Source organism: Mastigoproctus giganteus, chromosome 3 (genome assembly GCF_048544385.1).
Source record: "Mastigoproctus giganteus isolate SK-2022 chromosome 3, ASM4854438v1, whole genome shotgun sequence".
NCBI classification, from domain to species: Eukaryota; Metazoa; Arthropoda; class Arachnida; order Uropygi; family Thelyphonidae; genus Mastigoproctus; species Mastigoproctus giganteus.
The window spans coordinates 177,080,326-177,099,488 of record NC_143577.1 but is presented as its reverse complement, the minus strand read 5'-3'; the positions used below and the strand labels follow the sequence as shown (position 1 = coordinate 177,099,488).

General features: G+C 35.5%; 1 protein-coding gene across 1 annotated transcript in view; it reads left to right on the top strand.

Moving 5' to 3' along the window:
* The first annotated feature begins 1,394 nt into the window (after positions 1-1,394).
* The window catches only part of LOC150088434 (damage-control phosphatase 1-like), an 84,249-nt gene continuing 66,480 nt past the window's right edge, over positions 1,395-19,163 (top strand). The window contains exons 1-2 of the mRNA XM_090370774.1: positions 1,395-1,474; positions 13,465-13,570. Of these exons, the coding sequence (XP_090226900.1) occupies positions 1,410-1,474; positions 13,465-13,570 (171 nt within the window). The 5' untranslated portion in view covers positions 1,395-1,409. The remainder of the gene's footprint in view (positions 1,475-13,464; positions 13,571-19,163) is intronic.

The following is a 19,163-nucleotide window of genomic DNA, read 5'->3' as shown; positions in this document are numbered from 1 at the left end:
TTGTCCTATTATAACCGACTAGTTGATCACATAAAATCCAGGTTTCCTGGAATGCCAATATTAGTAATAGAACTTGTCTGGTAACTTTTTTTTTTTTTTTTTTTGAACAAATAAAACATGATTTAATAAACACAAACATATATCTTACAGGACACTTAGGGATGGTAACTTAACGAATAATGACAGGTAGTAAAACTCAATACTCCTCTACACCGTGGCTATAGATTAAAATGTCTATGTTACATGTGTGTTATTTGGTCTATGTTCTTCGTGTAATCTTTGGCCGATAACCACTGCTCGTACTCTGCGGAATCGACGAACATCTCGCTATCCAAGTATTTAGGTGTTAGTGTAAAATTGACATATGAGTTTAATAATAACTAATAGTACTACTTTTAATAATGAGTCGCATTAATAATACATTCTAATAGGGTCTAAGTGCGATAAAAAATAAACATTCATCATAGTGTATACCTAGGAGGAGAAATGCCTGTTAGACTAATTCATTAGGTTAACTATCAAAACTAAGGTTGACTTACCCGTAGACTCTGGGTTTCGTCAGGGGTTGATAATTCAAAGCAGCAGTCCATCGATTACGGTTTTCAGGAACGTCTTTTCTTGCTTCTCCTTTTCTTTCTGACTTTCCTGATGCTCTTCGTTTTCCTCCCTTTCTCTGCTTTCTTCCGTCTTACATCCCACAACCACCAACACTGTGTCTCCACTACGACTACTCTCACACGATGACGACTCTCTTTCATTTTCCCCTTGTCCATATATATATGTTCCCCCTTTTTGGGTTTTGAATCCTCGTATTGGTCAAAAGGCTAATTTCGCGGGAAAAAGAAATCTGACGCAATCAAAATGGAATTCATGAGAGGCAAATGGGAATTTCATATTTGTATCGGGTTGCGTCTCTAGACTGTCCAGCGGTAATCACAAGATGCAAAGTCTGTTCATTTCTACCTATTTCCAGACAACAATCACGAATAACGACCTCTCGCTACCAACTAGCGGACACGTAACGGTGGTGTAATGTGTCACGACTGCTTTTCCTGGTGCTGTGGCAATTGTACGTGCGAAAACGAAAGTAAAACACAGCCTTCTCCCGATCGTCTTACACATACAGGCAGTGACAGAAATATAGGGGGATCTTGAAGCAAAGATTTCATCTTATAGGCAAGCCGAAAGGGATAAAAATGAAAGCATTTTTATAGTGCCGTACTATCCTGTTGGGTCTCACGGCCACGATACACGAAGAAACCAGGGAAAAACTGTTCCTTCGTGTATTGCTCACATCAAACCATAAAAAAAAAAACAAAAAAAACCACATTCCAGACAGTGCCGTCTTAGTAGTGGTGAAATTTAGCAGTTTTTCTATTAATATTCACAAGAGGGCATACGTGTTAAAGATGGCTTCTACGAAAGCCGGCGAGATCTCTTTCGTTCCTGAGCCGTTATCAGCGAAAGATAAGAAGTAAGTCATGGAGTTGTATTTCACTAGCAATATAAATTTGAATTAAAAAAATCAAAATATTGCTAGTGAAATTCATATTAAAGGATGAATTTCTTATTGCACGATAAATACCAGCTTGAAAACAACTCGAAATAAGTTGCGGCTGACTGCTGTATATTGTATATATATATATATTTTTTTTTTTCTTCTTTTTATTGCAGCTGTACTTTTCACACGAAGCCCTCCCCAACACAATTATTTCGAGACAAACAGTAAGTCTACTTATGATGTGCTCGATTGAAAAATCGTGGTTAAAGTGAAGAACTTCCTTTAGAGGGTGCTCGGACTCATATGAAATGTAGGATGTTCCCTTCAGTTTTTCATCACTAAAACACAAATTGGTTACTTGGCATTGCAATATAAAGACTGGACTGGTATCTTACAGCTTTCGTTTCCATGTCGCTAATTCAAATCCAAATTCATATACAATACTATGTTTTCACGTCCCCAATTGATTTAACGCACTTCCAGCTCTAACTTGTTTGGAGAATACATTGACGTCATTATCGTTGCCCTGGCAACAGATCGGTTCAGTGTAGTAGCGGGAAGTTAGATTTTGTAGATGTGTTAGTTTCCTGCGGTCGTGAAGTTTTTTTGTTTTGTGACTACTTTTGATATTGTCATATAATCTATATTTGATTATTTTCATCCGGTGTTTTCTTCTGAGAAGAACAAAACATTCTCAAGCTCATGAAGTAATTAATCCATGGATTGCATTTTAAATCAAAGAATCTAAAGAAAAAGCACTTAAGAGTATTTAGCACTTGACAATTTCTGTGTGATAGCAGGTTAAAACCCAGTCATTGCCGTGTTTTGGCACAAGCCAAATAAGCCATTGCTTGGGTCCTAGCCGTTTGGAGGCCCCACTTTAGGAAGGATGCATATCTGCCGGAATGGGTGCAGAGAAGGGGAACCAAATTGATAAAGGGAACAAAATGGTGCAATTACAAAGAAAGACTTCTGCAAATTGTAGCATTTGGAGACTAGGCACCTGTGGAGAGATCTGATTGGGGTGTTTAAGGCCTTGAATGGATGAGTAAGCTAAATGACATTCTTCCTCTTGTTGAGACTACACACATGAGGGGGACACAAATTCAAGTTGAGGAAAGATGGTTGCAGGATAAATGTTTGCCAGCCGGTGGTTAATTGTTGGAAAAGGCTTCCATCTGTTGTTGTGGAAGTGGGTGATTTGAATAAATTCAAGAAGTAGACAAATTACAAATTTTTGGAGAGGATTCATGGATAGGTAAAATATGTTTTTTTTTTGGCTGATGCTATATAAGCTTGCTTTCTTGCATCATTTGTCACTACTATTACGCAAACATCTGGGTCTAGCAAAAATGGCTTGAATGCCAGAGTTAATTGAAAAGATGCAGGATTTATTATCAATGATCTGAATGATTTCAGAATATCTGTGTTAATATTATAGTTGAATGTGAAACCATCAACAAATAATAATCCAGGATTTGAGGAAAATGAAAGTCTGTGCATGGTTTGTTCCACATTTGTTAATATAGACAATCAATGACCAGCACAAGTTGAACACTGCTGAGAACTAATTGAGGCCACTGAAAGCAAACCCAGCTTTCTGAATTTGATTGTTACAGATGATGAAACATGGTGTTTTCAGTATGACCCCACAAAGTGTAAAATGGAAGTCACAAACTCTCCCAAAGCCAAAAAATTTCATCAAGAAAGGTCAAAAATCAAACCATGCTTGTCACTTTCTATGATAGCAAGGGAATTGTTCGCAAAGAGTTTGTGCCGAATGACCAAAGTGTTTCTGCTGTCTTACTATCTGTATGTTTTTAAATGATTGTTGCACAGAATCTGTCGTGTGCAACATCAGTATGGAGAAGATGGCAATTGGTTCCTCTTGCATGACAGTGCACCAAGCTACAATGCTCTCATTGTTTGGGAGTTTTTGGCTAGCAAAAAAGTCTATGTACTATTGCACCTAATGTATTCACCAAACTTATCCCTATGTGACTTTTTTGTTCTCAAAACTCATGGCACCACTGAAAGACTGTTCAGGGAAACTGCTAGTTAGGGGGGGGGGAAGGGTAATTTAGATCTTCATTTATCTGGTGATATGGGTCAAAGTAATGCTTGCATTCACCTCATGAATTCTTGTTTCTTGTTTGTTGCCACAACAGCCGATGTCGATAAGATGTTCTGAGGGTAGCAATTTTTCAAATGAGAAGGAAGATGTAGCATGGGATACAAACTTAAATAACTTCAAGGGTTGTGTCAGTAGTAAACTGTAAAAGATTACCTAGTCTGAACTGTGTCTACAATACTGTCAGGAGTGTTGTCAATAAAATGGCTGAATTTGAACTCGTGGTTAGGACAACTAATGCTGATATAATAGTGCTAGCAGAAACATGGTGCTGCCCGGAAATTGGCAATGACAAGTTCAACTACATTATGTATTGTTAATTTACTCATACATGGAATCATTATTTTTTTCTAGCATCAGTCTCATTTTCTATTTGCTGAACTATTTATAATTACACAAAGAAATGACTACCTATGATGCTGGGTTTTGGCACTCATATACTTAAAATCACTGCTAACAACAGCTGTTAATTCGCATAAGTGTATCGTATGAAATACATGTTTGATTTTAGAAATAAACCCAGATACATGATCAGCGAGATAAAAATGATAAGGTGAATATAAAATTTAGAACCCAAATAAATGGAAAAAAAAATCACAAAACTCAGCAAAAACTTACTAGTTTTCCAGAGCTGAACAGATGTATGTTTGATTCCAGTCTTGCCAGGTCTCATTGGTTACTCTATCTTCATGAAAGAAATATCTAATAAGCATTGATTTTTTTTAATCCTCTATTAAGAGATAAATGAAATCAAACACTAAAGATTGGTTTTTAATATGAACCATGGTATTAAAAATCAGTCACAACAATGTGATTGTTATTTGAAACAAAAATAAATGAAACAGCAACCGTTTAAGGCAGCAATGGTTGATTGTTTTATTTTTGCTTCAGATAATGTCAGTGACAGAACTACAAATTCTGCCCCCTAAAGATTCACAAATGCCCACCCCCACTATATACTCTTTAGAACCATGCCAACTATTCATCTGGGCTTTCCAAGACTTTTGTCCCCCCCCATAAGGATTGGCCAAAGGTATGGCAGTTTTGTCCCTGAATAACAGTGATGTTCTTATGGCAGTATTTTAATATCATGGGAGATATTTCACAATAATTGGCTTCAGTTCTCTGGAAGGAGAGCACCAGTAATTTGCATATAAATTTACCATATTGGTCTTTTTATTAATATGGTTGCAGGATAGATGTATAGAAATTTTTCTTCATCCAGCAAGTAGCTGATTTTTGAAACAAACTTCTATCTGGTGTTGTAGAAGTAGGTAGTTGGAATAAATTAAAGGAAGAACTAGCCAAATCGTTAGAGTGCAGGTAATATCAGCCAATTTTTTTTTTTTGTTATATTATCTGTCCATAAGCTTGCTTTCTTGCATCATTTGTCACTATTGCTACTAATAATAATACATATTTCATCTGCAACACTCAAATTTTTGATTTAGTACTCCCCACCACTGCTCATTATGTGTTCTTTGTATTTATATTACCTATTTTTTTTTTATATATTCACACTATACCTGACTTATTCTCTAAATTAGTAATAATGTATATTCTATATGTATATATATAGGGTGTCCCAGGAGGAAAGGTCAGTATTCTAGGAGGTGAAAGGATAGGTCATTTTAAGCAAAAAAGTTCATATAAACATGTGCCATATCCCAAATGGTTTCGAAGATAGAGCTACTTTAATGTACATTTATTTTGAAATTGGCACGCAATATTTCCCTTCTCTCCCATCAGACTGTGTAATTTGATTGTCAGTTGCCAGTTATCAGTTGATGTGTTGACTGTAGAAGTGAATCAGTGAGTAGCATCAGTTGTCAGTTCTAATTGTAGAAGTGTTTGCTAAAAATGCCACACATTTTTACTAATGCTGAATATGCAGATATGCTGTATGTTTACGGCTTCTGCAATGGTAGTGCCCCTGTTGCTGTTGAAGAATACTGTCGGCGCTTTCTTACACGTCAGATCGTAGAGTGTTTTCCAAAGTTTTCAACACATTGCACGAAAGTGGTATGCTTCCCAGTGCTCAAGTTTCATCAGAACGAGGACGTCAAGAAAATGTGCAGGAACGGGAATACATTCTGAACATGGTTCAGCATAGTCCTACAATTAGCACACAAAGACTTTCTGCACGTCTCGGTGTTTCACGAACACGTGTATGGCGAACACTACATGAAGAGAGCTTGTACCCATTCCACCCACAGCATGTGCAAAATCTTCACATAGGGGACAGTGCCATGCGTCTTGAATTTTGTCATTGGTTAAATACAAATCGTGAAGTGCTTCCGTCAATGCTATTTACTGATGAAGCCACGTTTACCCAGAATGGAATCAACAACACACTTAACACTCATCGATGTTTGCATGAGAATCCACATGGTACAGTGGAAACAAATTTCCAAGTTTGTTTCTCAATCAATGTGTAGTGTGGTATGATTGATAAGCTGTTGATAGGTCCCGTTATTTTAGAATATCGAATGACAGGACACAGTTACCTTCAATTTCGGCAAAATATGTTAGGTTAACAACTAGAGGACTTGCCTTTGGCCACACGGTGTGCTATTACTTTCAGCATGACGGGGCCCCTTCCAATTCTACCAGACGTGTGAGGCAACACCTGGACCGAATTTTCCCTAATCGGTGGATTGGTTGTGGTGGCGCCATTAACTGGCCACCAAGTTCCCCATTAGATTTTTGTTTATGGGGTTGAATGAAGAGTGAAATATACAGAAGAAAGCTGGATACAAGAGATGATCTGCTAGCTTGCATAATGGACACTGTTGCCCATATAAAGGAACGTGAAGATACACTTAGACAAGCAGCACGCCATGTTCTCATGAGAGTAGAAAAGTGCATTGAAGTTGATGGTGGCATTTTTGAAAATTTATTATAAACTGTTCCAAATTTGTCACTTGAAAAATAAATATTCAAATGCCTCTATCTCGGAAACCATTCGGGATAGGGCACATGTTTATATGAATTTTTTTGCTTAAATGACCTATCCTTTCACCTCCTGGAATATTGACCTTTCCTCCTGGGACACCCTGTATATAATAAATAATGGACAAGTATTGGAGAGAAAGTGAGATGTTAGGTATTATGGACCAGGGGCACTGCTTAGGCAAACGAACCCCACAAACATAATGTATCAATAGTGATATATTGAAAGAGTGTAGGAGAAAGCTGATATTATTGAATTTACGATACACACCAGAAGGTTAAAAAGAGATGAAGTAACACTACTATAAAGAACAAACAGAAATGGAAATGATATAAAATAAAATGAGATAAGATAAAACATTGCTGCATTACTCACAATTTCAGTGCTTTCATTAGAGGTCATCTGCCGAAATTATGAGAAAGAGGGAAAATGCAGAGGCCTACATATTGCCCTCTTCCTCATAATTTTGGCTGATTCCATCTGACGAAGACATTGAAATTGAAATACAGCAATGTATTATCTTATCTTATCTCATTTTATTTTATATTTTATGTTATTTTACTTCATTTCCTTTTCTGCTTGTTCTTTATAGTAGTGTTACCTCGTCTCTTTTTAACTTCTTCAATTCAATAATATTCATTAATATCAGTTTTCTCCTACACTCTTTCAATATATCACCACACGCGCACTCACACACACACACACTCACACACATGTGGCTGCATATATATGTACACACATGTATATATGTGGGTACATATATATGTTTATATGTTGAATAGAATAACAAGAAAGTGGAAACGAGGAAGCAGAAAAATTGAAAAAACAAAAAAAAAAGGGGATATAGTCCAATGCAGTCAAAGGCAACAAATGCTAAACCTATGCAGAGCATGGACAATAGAGTGGAAAAAAAAAAAAAAAAAAAAAAACAGGGAGATAGAGAGTGATAGAAGGGGGATAGGAGGCAACAAAAATATGTATAACAAGAGATAAATAATTATAAAATTGACAAATAAGGATGTTGCCAACCAACTTACAAAATCAGCTTCTTATTAGGTGTCAGGGGCCAGAATTGCAAACAAAATAGAAATGATAACAAGTGTTGCTATTTTGCTTGTGATCCTGGCCATTGACACTTGATGAGAGGCCGGTTTTGTAAGTTGGATGGCAATATCCTTATTTTGTCAATTTTGTAATTATTTTATCAGTTTCGTAATTATTTATCTCTTTTACTTTTTTTTTCTTACCTTCTGTCCCCTTTCTATCACACTATTTCACTCATTTTTTTTTTCCCTAAATATATACACTGGTGTTCAAAGAAAGTGCATCACCTAGGAATTTCATATTTCTAACCCTTTTTCACGATGGTATGTTACATTAATGACTAGCATCACAAATAGAAATAGAAATAAAAGATATTTATTAATAGTTAAGGCAAAGTTAAGTAATATTTGACAGGTGCTCTCAAAATATTCCAAAATATGCATTTGCAACCTTTATCAACAGTTTGGTAAACACGACAATTATGGCTGAAATGTTATCAGAAGCCCTCAATTTGCTTCAGTTTATCATTTTAAATGGAAAATAAAATGAAAAGTTCACCAGGTGCAAACTAATATTTAGTTGAATCGCCTCTGGCTCTGATGACAGCAGCACACCGTCAAGGCATTGACAAGATCAATTTCTAAAGATAATCAATTGATAGTTTGTGGTTCCAAACATGAATTATGGCTTCCTGAAGTTCACGAAGGGTCTCTGGTTTCTTTCTGGCAGCTGCAGATTCTGCACGATGCCAATGGATCTTCAGAGGATTCAGGTCTGGGCTGTTTCTCGGTCAGCTAAGAGTTGTAATGTACTATTCTTCCAACCATTTTTTCACCTGTAACAAATGTAAACATGTTATTGTCAAACCTTTAATGCAGAAATGAAGCTAAAGTAACTACAGAAGTGCCTACTTAAACTTTTTGCCTGATGACAAGGAGCAGAGTCATCCTGAAAGATGCTTTTTACTTCGTTAGTTGTTGATGCATCGGCTTCTGTGGCCATAATGCACCTCCCAGAGTTTTTGCATTTTACTCTGATCCAAGCCTGAGGCGGAATTCGAACCCGTGACCTTTGGGTTGCCAGGCAGGCACTTTACCCACCTGGCTAGCCTGGGCGGCCTGAAAGATGCAGTTACTTGGCTGGTTGAAATGGTCTCTAATGGTTGGCAGCAATTTGCTTTCCAATATAGCCAGGTATCCATTGGCATTTACGGAACCTTTTATAAACTGCAGGTGACCTACTCCGCAATACGAAATCCACCCCCCCCCCATATCTTTTGGCTGGTAGGGAATTTCACTGTAGACACCATACAGTCTGGATGGTATTCTTCACCATGTCTATGGTGAATCATTTGCTCCCATCAGAGTCATGCAGGTTGAATTTTTTCTCATCCGAGAAAATAACTGACTTCCGCTGCTCAGGGGTCCATTTGACATGCTCCTTACACCAAATTAATCAAGCCTTTTTCATTTTTTGTGTGAGGAGGGGCTTCTTCTTAAGGTTACAGGCTACAAGTCCATTTTTGAAGAAGCATCTTCTGACTGTTACTGCATTTGCTACCACTCCTGTACATTCTTCCCATTCTCTTTTCAGCTCAGACGAAGAAGCTTTACAGTTTCAGTTTTTAAGGCATAAACGCTTCAAAACACAGTCCTGTTTTGGCGTAGAGACTCGTTTGCATCTGGTTCCTTTTTTCCTATCAGCAGAACTAGTATTCTTGAGTTTGGAAAGAAATCTACTCACTGTCAACTGATTACAAGACACTCTATAAGCAATATGAAGGGAAGAACATCCTTTCTCACTTAAAGCAACAGCACTCTTTCTTCGTGGCGTCAACTGCATGTAACTCGCCATCCTGACACAAGCAAGGAATGACTGCAACTCTTGCTGAGCATGCTTATATAGTTGAAAGTAACAGCTGATGCAATATTATGTCATCACCTACGTGTGTCAATCTTATCTGATGTAATCTGTAAGAAATATTGCCATATGCTTACGTTATTTGGATGACAATTACAGTTTAAAGGGGTGGCGCACTTTCTTTGTACACCAGTGTGTATGTATATATATACAGTAAACCCCCGCTATTCGCGGGGGTTACGTTCCTGAGAAATGCCACGAATACCGAAAACGCGAATACTCAGTTATGGCTCCCATAGTAATAAAGGGGTTCCGTTCCAAAGTACGAAATATATAAGAAAAACTAGTCTAAAATTTTGTCTATGTATGTATTATATGTACCTTCATAATATGACTGTGTACATAGTGAAATGCAAGCATATGGCATCGAAATGAAAATAAGAAACAATTTAATATTACATGTAATATTTATTAGAAATTTCAAACAAATCTTTCAAACCAGCACCTTTGCTAGCTAAAAAACGTATCCCGCCAGTGCTATCACCAGTTTCGCTAAAGTGTTGATAAAGGAGTTTTGCCTTTTCACGAATTATGAGTGAACTTATGGAATTTTATTTTGAGTTCGGTCTTCTATCCACAGATTTAAAGCTTTTTCCATTTTTTCTAATTTAACATCACGAGTTACAGAGCAAATGTTTGAAGCAATTAGCGCATTTTCACGGACACTACGGCGGATTTTTTCTTCCGATTTCTTGATTGATCTTACCGTTGACTCATTGATTTTATAATGTTTTGCTACTGAGGAGACACTTTCACCATTAGAAATTTTATCTAATAACTCAATTTTATTCGCTAATGTCATCACCTTCTTTGATCTTTTCACATTTACCTTGTTATTCGTAGCCATATTTTTTACGGGTTAGAAAGAACTTGTCCAAATAAAGTCACTTTCTTCCGTTAACACACTCGAAAAAGTCTGTTTTATACTGCAAAACGGTAGATTTATCACTTTTGTAAGCATATCAATTTATAAATTGATAAATTTATTCAATTTAAAAGCATATAAATTAAAAACAAACGACGAAACCTCCCATGGCAAGCGCATAACACATACTGAACAAGGATTAGCGAGAAACATCCACGCTCGCGATTTTGTCACCCCTCTTCCCCCACCCACTGAGCGCTGTTTTGACCGAGGAAGATAATTTTAGCCACGCCCATGTTTTTTTATGGCGGAAAATGTTCATGGCACTTTAAAATTCACATTTTTTTAGGTGTCATTTTATATTAAATCAGCGACAGCGAAACCGCGAATACAGATACCGCGAATAGCGAGGGTTTACTGTATATATATATATAAATATTTTTCACTTGCTTGGCTTGCTGTATGACTGACATGTTTTTCATTTATAAATAAATTATATATATATGCAGTACTTTTTTTGGGATGGCACGCGATGGTACAGCGTACCAGCACCTTTATTAACAGTGACGTGTGACATTTGGATGCAGTGCACTTCGAAATTTGTAATATTCCATAAATTTTTTTCACGTGTTTACCTACTATTCAAATAAGCTTAAAATTATTTAACTAAATTTGCAATTTTTACTGTCTATTTTTAAGATATTTTCTATATAAAACTGTATAACCATTTTTATAATTCTAAATTACTCAGTCGGTCCTCTGTTTAATGAAGTCCTTTTATGGCGAATTATTTTGAATTCCCCTTGGAAGTTACATTTAAAACAGTTTCCATTGGGTGAAGAAAATTTTCGCATTTCTGGCCTTCAGGCAATTTAGCCAGTTAGTGCTGCTGTGTGAATTAAGAGAGCTAAAGCATTCTACAACTTAGTGGTACCTGGTAAAACCTGTCGAACCACCTGTCCCACATACGGAGGAGTCGCGCTAGTCAAGAGCGAGCAGATCAAGGTGTATTCACAATGGGCTCTGGCCCACCTTCTACTGCAGTGGTGTCCAACCTTTTCCCGTACAGGGGCCATATTCAAAGTTAGATTTCTTTAGTATGCTACATTTTCCATGTCTTGTTGCATGTAAAAGTAAAATTGAAAATATTCAAAAATTTTATTAAGTACAATACACAATCATATTTACTGAACAAAACATTTAATGAGAAATTTTTTGATAAGTAACAAAATTTAAAATGCTGTTTTAGTTCACTTTCCTCATGGGCTGTAAGTTTGGACACCTTTGTGAATCAACCGTAAGCATTCCGTTCGAGAATTAGAAAAGTTATTTTCTTTCTTTAACCCGACAAATAATCATCTGTTGTTTCGCAGAAGTGCATTATCCACATTTTTCTGTAAATTTTCCCTATCTCTGTTTACATGGTCACAGTACCTGAATATCAGAATGACATCGACATTTTGGACAGTTTCAAAAAAAGAAAAGAAAAAAAATTCAAATTTAAGAACTAGTGACAATACCGATGATGAGAGAAGGAAAACGAGGACAATGAAGGTATTAATCCTTCTAAACATGAATTGTTGGCATTTGGTAAAAGTGAAGTTAGAAAATTGTCAGTTAGGTTACAGTTAAATGAAAGAGATGCAATTCGTGGATACCTAATTGATAAGAAGGTTTCAGAAGAATTGAAGCATTTGATGAACGCTCTGAAAACGATACCAATTTCATCGAGTGAATGTGAACGAGGATTTTCACAGATGAATCTGATCGCCAACCCAACCAGTGCTTCATTGATGACAAAAAAACAGCTTCTTCACTACTTTTTCTTAAAATTGTAGGTCCACCGCTGACCCACTTTGATCCAGCAAAATATGTCAATTCGTGGCTGCTTCGGAAATGTCATTCAGCAACCGACACACAGAGGAAGAAAAGAAGTCAGCATAGGACAGGGGTTACCAACTTGCGGCTTGCGAGCCACATGCAGCTCTTTTAACATGTAACTGCGGCTCTTTAACTTTACAGCTCACATGAAGCACAATTTGAAATGGAGTTAAGAGGACTTAAAAATCAAGGACATGTACAGTGCAAGACTAAAATGCCTAAAACTGAAATTGGGGATTTGGAGAGGCAAAAGGTTGCCCTTGAAATTCTACACAAATGGATGGCGATAGATGATTTTAAAATGCAGTCCAAATTGAGTTCGACGCGTGGACCCATGTATAAATTTGAAAATATTTCCATTTGGACTTCTCTCAGTTTTTGGTTCTACGTATATCTGCGAGCAAATATTTTTGAACATGAACTATATTAAAAATAAATCAAGAAACCGTTGTCCGAACAATACGAGCATGTTTAATTACAACATACTCACATGATGTTGAGAGAGACACTTGCTCAAGAAGTTCATCAGCAAAAGTCACATTAATTTGTATCTAAATGGATGTTTGTTACGTTTTTTCAGTATTAATAAATAATATTTCAAAAAAAATATATATTTTTTAATAAACACCTTCCCACTCTGTTCTGTTTCTTAAAAAAAACTTTATTATGAAATTATTTTTACTTATGTTATTATTTTTTACTTATTTTTTTATATACTTGAATAATAAATTTATGCTTAATAAACTGTGTGTTAATACACTTAATTTGTTGTTTTTATTCTAAAAACATTACTACTAAAGTAACAATATCAGGAAAAAAATTTTTCAGAGTACTTTTCACATCCTTTTAATTTAAAATTTTTCCTGATAGCAAAGAATGAGTACCGGCACCTATTTTTTTTTGCAAAAAAAGCACGGTATATATGTATATATTACTTTCTGTAAATGAAACTTTCGATAAAAATTGAAAGTTTCAATTGGTTTTTATTAACCAGTATGTATGAAGTGAGAGTATAGAGAATCCCACCTCAAGCAATAATAATTACTTGCACTGAATGCAAGAAACAGAAAAATAGTCAATTACTAAACATCACCCACATAAAGTGCATGTGAAATTTTTTTCTTAATACCAACCACATAAGCCGAACCTTTCTGTATTTTTCTTATTAGGAGCTTTGCTTATTTAACCGTGAAAGATCGCTTACCAATAATTTTAACCAGGGTGATTGATGTAATGTTCAGGGAAAGAAATGAAATAGCAATACTTTATGGAGATGTAAGTATTTAAGAATAATAGTTATAATTGGCTTCTATTTATGCCTTTTATTGTAATAGTAAAAATAATTACTGTATACTGAAGCTGAGAGAGAGTTCAAATTCTGAATGTTGTGTATGAGGTGCGGCTATTAAATAACAAGACTGCACATGCAGCCTTGTCACACCTTGTTGCACAAAGCACTTGTCACACCAAGCACCACATGTGAAATATAGGCACAGCAGCTGACTGAACTCTTCTCTAGTTGTCTACCAAGTCAAGTTCCAACACACTCATTCCCTTCACAGCGGAGATGGGATTCCCTTCACAGTGAGATAGGTTTTCATTACCTTGGTTTTTTGCAGTTTGCTGGAAAAATGACAGATGAAAGAATTGAACAATAAATCAATCTCAACCTTTTAACGAAACTAAAGAAAATACGATGAGAAAGTTATGAGTTGTTATGTCAAGTTTATAGGGAAGATACTATGTCAAGAAGTCACATGTTTGAATGGCATAAAAGATTTTTAGTAGGAAGAGAGAATACAATGATGAATGACCAGGTCATCTGATATCCATGAAAAAAACTGATGAAAATGTGGACCAGGTAAGGATGTTGATTAGAAGTGATCACCATATAAGCATTAGAATGGTTGCATCAGAACACAATATGGACAAAATAAAAGTTAGACAAATTTTAACTGAAAATTTAGGCATGAGAAAAGTGTGTGCCAAGATGGTGCCAGAAATTTTGAATGAAGATCAGAGAATGAGAAGACCAAGTTTTGAAGATGTATTGAAAAAAAAAAAAATTGAAGAAGATCTGGTCTTTCTGAGTACTGTAATTACTTGCAACAAAAGTTGGCTGTTCCAATATGACCCAGAAACTAAAACAATCAAAAGACAAAACAATCCCCCAAACCAAAACAAGCAAGGATATCAAAAATGAAAACCATGCTGTTTGTTTTATTCATATTAAAGGAAGAATTAAAAGATGAATACATCCCAGAATATACCAAATCAGATTATCAATCAAACATACTACACTGAAGTTCTGAGAAGGCTGTGCAAAAAAAATTCCAAGGAAGAGACCTGAATTGTGGAAGGATGGTTGGATTCTCCATCAGGACAATGCACTAGCACACAATCTGGTCACTATTTGCCAGTTTCTGTCCAGAAAAACAAATCCCTGTGACCTAGACCTTTGTGATTTTTCTCCCCTCCCTGAACTGAAAAGTGTACCTTATGGAACTCATTTTCAGTCCATTGAAAACACTCAGAAAAAAAACAACTGAAGTGTTAAAAGGAGATGGCTTCCATGAAAGTTTCTGTGCCTGGAAGAAGTATGTGGAACACTGTGTGCAGGCCGAAGTCGATTATTTTGAAGGGGATTGATTGCTTGCAAGGTACAAAATATTTCATTATATTATTTTATTGCAATAGTCTCATTATTCAATAGCCACACCTTGTATTTGTTTAAAAGTAAATGTATGTTAGTGTCTTCATGATTTTCTAACCCGAAATTCTGTGCTGATCATAGAATTCATCTGAAATCACTTTCTTTGATTTGCTGTACAATTTTCAATAAAATTGTAAAATATAATGTCATAACTAATAGCAACAACTTCATTTTCCTGTTAATCACTCATTGAACCCAGTGGCTTTTGTCCTTACACCCACCTGTCTCTTAAATCATTTCATGTGTAATTTTACTAATTGGAGTTTTATTTTTACTTTTAATGACATAGTACTAAAATTTAATGACCATATGTAAAGAAATTTATTTACAAATAAATTAAAAATATATTCTGTGTATTTATGTGAAAATTCAAAAAAAAAAAGCTGAAATCTGTTATATATTAAAATGTTCTTGTTTATACTCTGGCATGACCACCAGGTCAGAGGAGTTTACATTAAATCATGAATACAATTGTTAATCATAGTTAGCAGTCACATACTTGAACCGCAGTCCATTTTCAAATAGCATGTGCTGCTTTCCTCTCACTCCTGACCATTCAGCTGTGTCATTGTAGTATGTAAGCCCTTTCTATTTTTTTTTTTTTTTTTTTTGCCATGAAAATTCATGATTAATTATATATTTAAAGTCATGTTAGTTGACTTCTTTTCTTTTTTTTTGCATTCATCTTTTGCATCTTGCCTAGTGGTGTGTTTCAGTAAAATCTGCATTAAGAACCGCTGTATACCTTTTAATTCCATTATATTTGCTCTTTTGACATTTAATTACAGTACAGTAAACTGTATAGAATGTGGTAAACACAAAGCCAGAACTAGGCTATCTTATGCCTGGGGCAAAACTGTTATAGTACGCTTCCATTATATGCAGGTAGTCAATCTTTCAGTAGTTCAGCTAGGGTTGTCGATGCCCAGGGCAACATGTCATTGTGATAGATAATTTCTTCAGTTTTCGCCCCTGAAGCTCGGCACCCAGGGAAAATTCACCCCTCTGCATCCCCCCTTACTATGCCCCGTGCAATCTTTATGAATTTATAAAAATTACTATTGCAATATATTTTATATAAATTACAATGCAATATACATTGTTTTATACTGTGTATATCTCTATTATATCTATACTATGTTTTACTGTGGTAAAACAAGTTTCTATTTAAGTGTGGTCACACGCTATGTTTATCTAATATGACCATGTGGTACTATGCTTGATTTCCATATGTAACGTATTTATGACTATAATTAAAAATAGCTCTTGCTATTTTTAATTATAGAAAATATGCACTTTAGTCAAGGCATAAATAAAACTGGCACTCACCTCATGATCCGTTTAGTTGTATGAATTATATAAAAAAGGGGGTATGGGAAGGCCTCAGATTAAAAATTAAATCATAAGTTAAAAATCTTGGGTAAAAATTAAAATTAAGCTCAGAGCAGGAAGAGGTGCACCGCGTCATCCTCTAATTGTCAGTTTTAAAATTGAAAGTTATGATTAAATGAGAATAAGGCCGATAGTCGTGAACAATGGACTTTCATTAAAAACATCTTCAGTTGGCACTAAGGAAATAAAGGGTAGAGAATCGCTGTGAAGTTTAAGTACCCAAAATGTTTTGCTGATGATGTTCTATTAATTGGAGACAAAATTTACCATCAACAATCTCTTTATTATGTTTAATTCAATACATCCCAGATTAAAATATACCCTGGAATTAGAAACGAATAACATAATTAATTTTTTCAACTTAACCATATATAAAATGGGCAGGAGACTAGGTACAAAAATCTACAGGCAAAAAACAAACACAGAAAAATACCTACATTTTCATTCTCATCACCCTCTGTGTATAAAAAAATCCGTTCTTTATAATCAAATCTTTAATGCCTTAGAATATTGCCATTCACAAGATGATTTGGCTTTTGAGTTAAAATACCTCATGGAAAAGTTTACAGCTAGGTAATATCCAGTCAAATTAATTTAACAAACTATTCTAGCAGTCCAGGATAAAATTCTTATCCCTAACAATCCTGTTATAAAAAGGCCTAACATTTCAAATACTTGTGTTGTCCTCCCTTACCATTGTTAAATCGCCAGACGTTTACGTCAAGTTTTCCCTAACACAGATATTTTCTTAATTTTCTCCACTTATAACAAATTAGGAACTCCCTTTAACAAATACAAAGAAACCCATGTATATGACACGGGAGACATTAATAATATAGTTTATCTAGTCAATTGCCAGTCAAATTTGCAATGCATGTTACATCGGGAGTTACTACCAACAAATTTGGATCATCCACTACCGCAAATACACATGCATACTACCACGTTAATAGTTTCTGAACATGTCAAGGAAAAACCCCGAGCTCTCACAACCATAACACCTCAGTTGATGCTGCAATTACCATTATTAAATTAAATTCAAGCTGCAAGCTCCTTCAATATGAAACTCTCATAATAGAATGGTGCCGACTTAACACCAGCCTTCACGTCCCCAAACACCAAACTTCCGGCTTCCCTTTCCCCAATTTAGAATCTCGCACACATTAAATTACCACATTCTGCAAAACATTTTGGGTACTTAAAGTTCATGGCGATTCTCTATCCTTCATTTCCTTAGTGCTAACTGAAGATGTTTTTAATGAAAGTCCATTGTTCACGACTATTGGCCTTATTCTCATTTAATCATAACTTTACAGTTTTACATTTTAAAACTGACAACTAGAGGATGATGCAGTGCACTCCTCCTCTAAGCTTAATTTTAATTTTTAATTTTAACCCAATGTTTTTAACTTATGATTTTAGTTTTTAATCTGAGGCCTTCCCATACTATACTCCCTTTTTTATATAATTTATGCAACTAAATGGATCATGAAGTTGAGTGCTGGTTTTATTTAAGCCTTAACTAAAGTACATAATTTCGGTAATGTATTTATGTAATCGTAGCAGAGGAAAGGAGACACACACACAGTGTCGAAAGCTTCTGTATTTTGTTTTACTTTATCAAAAGAAGCGAACGGGGCAAAGCCCCGTAGTATTCATTAATAAAAGTAATTTAAATAATAAAATGAATATAACAAAAGAAATATATCAAAAAAAAAAGAAACTTAAAATATTTGTTTATATCTACAGAGAATTTAATTCTATATAAACTACAAAGAAAGTACATATAACTACAAATAAATTAGAAAACCAAATTGTTTGTTTATATATCTAGTATAAAATCGCTCCCCTGTTGGTATTCTCCACCTTGTTGCGGTGGGGCGGCTTGCGTGTCCCAATGACCTGGAGAGCTAAGTCGGCGGTAGCTTAGCTACTGGTAGGGCCTCCCAAGCCGGACAGGTCAAAGGTTAGAGGCCAGACTAAGAGAGAGAGAGAGACCCCAGCCCTCCAGGTTGTGGGTTGCTGCAACGGGCTAGCACCTTTTTAATGTAAAAAATACACAAATGCTAAACGATCTACAAGTGAAAATGAAAATGGACTGCACTTTCGGAAATGACTCAGCAAACGGAAAAGGACTGATTTTGGGATGTTGGAATATTCAAGGCCTTTCAACTAAAAGAAACTTTCTTCCGGATGAACTGCAAAAACTCAAGTTAGACATTGTCGTGTTATCAGAGACAAAGAAAAAGGGATGTGGAGAGGAAATAATGGGAGAATACTCTTATTGACTACTTTAAGTAGTCAATAAGAGTGAAAGAGCAAGAGCAGGAGTTTCTATTGCTGTTAAAAATAAATTGAGACACAACATCAAAAACTGGCAATTTATTAATGAAAGAATGAGTTCATTGGAACTGACAATGTATGGGAGAGAAATATGTATTTTGGGAATATATGCCCCGACTAATGACACCGCTGATACCTTGAAAGATGAATTTTGGGAGGATCTGAGGGAACTAATAGAAAAAATCTCTAAGAACAAAGAGATATTTCTAATGGGAGATTTCAATGCAAGAGTAGGAACTGAACAAAATAGCAAAGTTATTGGAAGATTTGGAGAGAAAGAGAGGAATGACAACAGCAGAGATAGACTATGCAATCTTTGTGAACAGTTCGACTTGAGAATAAACAACACATTTTTCCAACACAAGGATATCCATAAATATACTCGGTCACAGGAGACAAGACAAATTAGATCAGTTATAG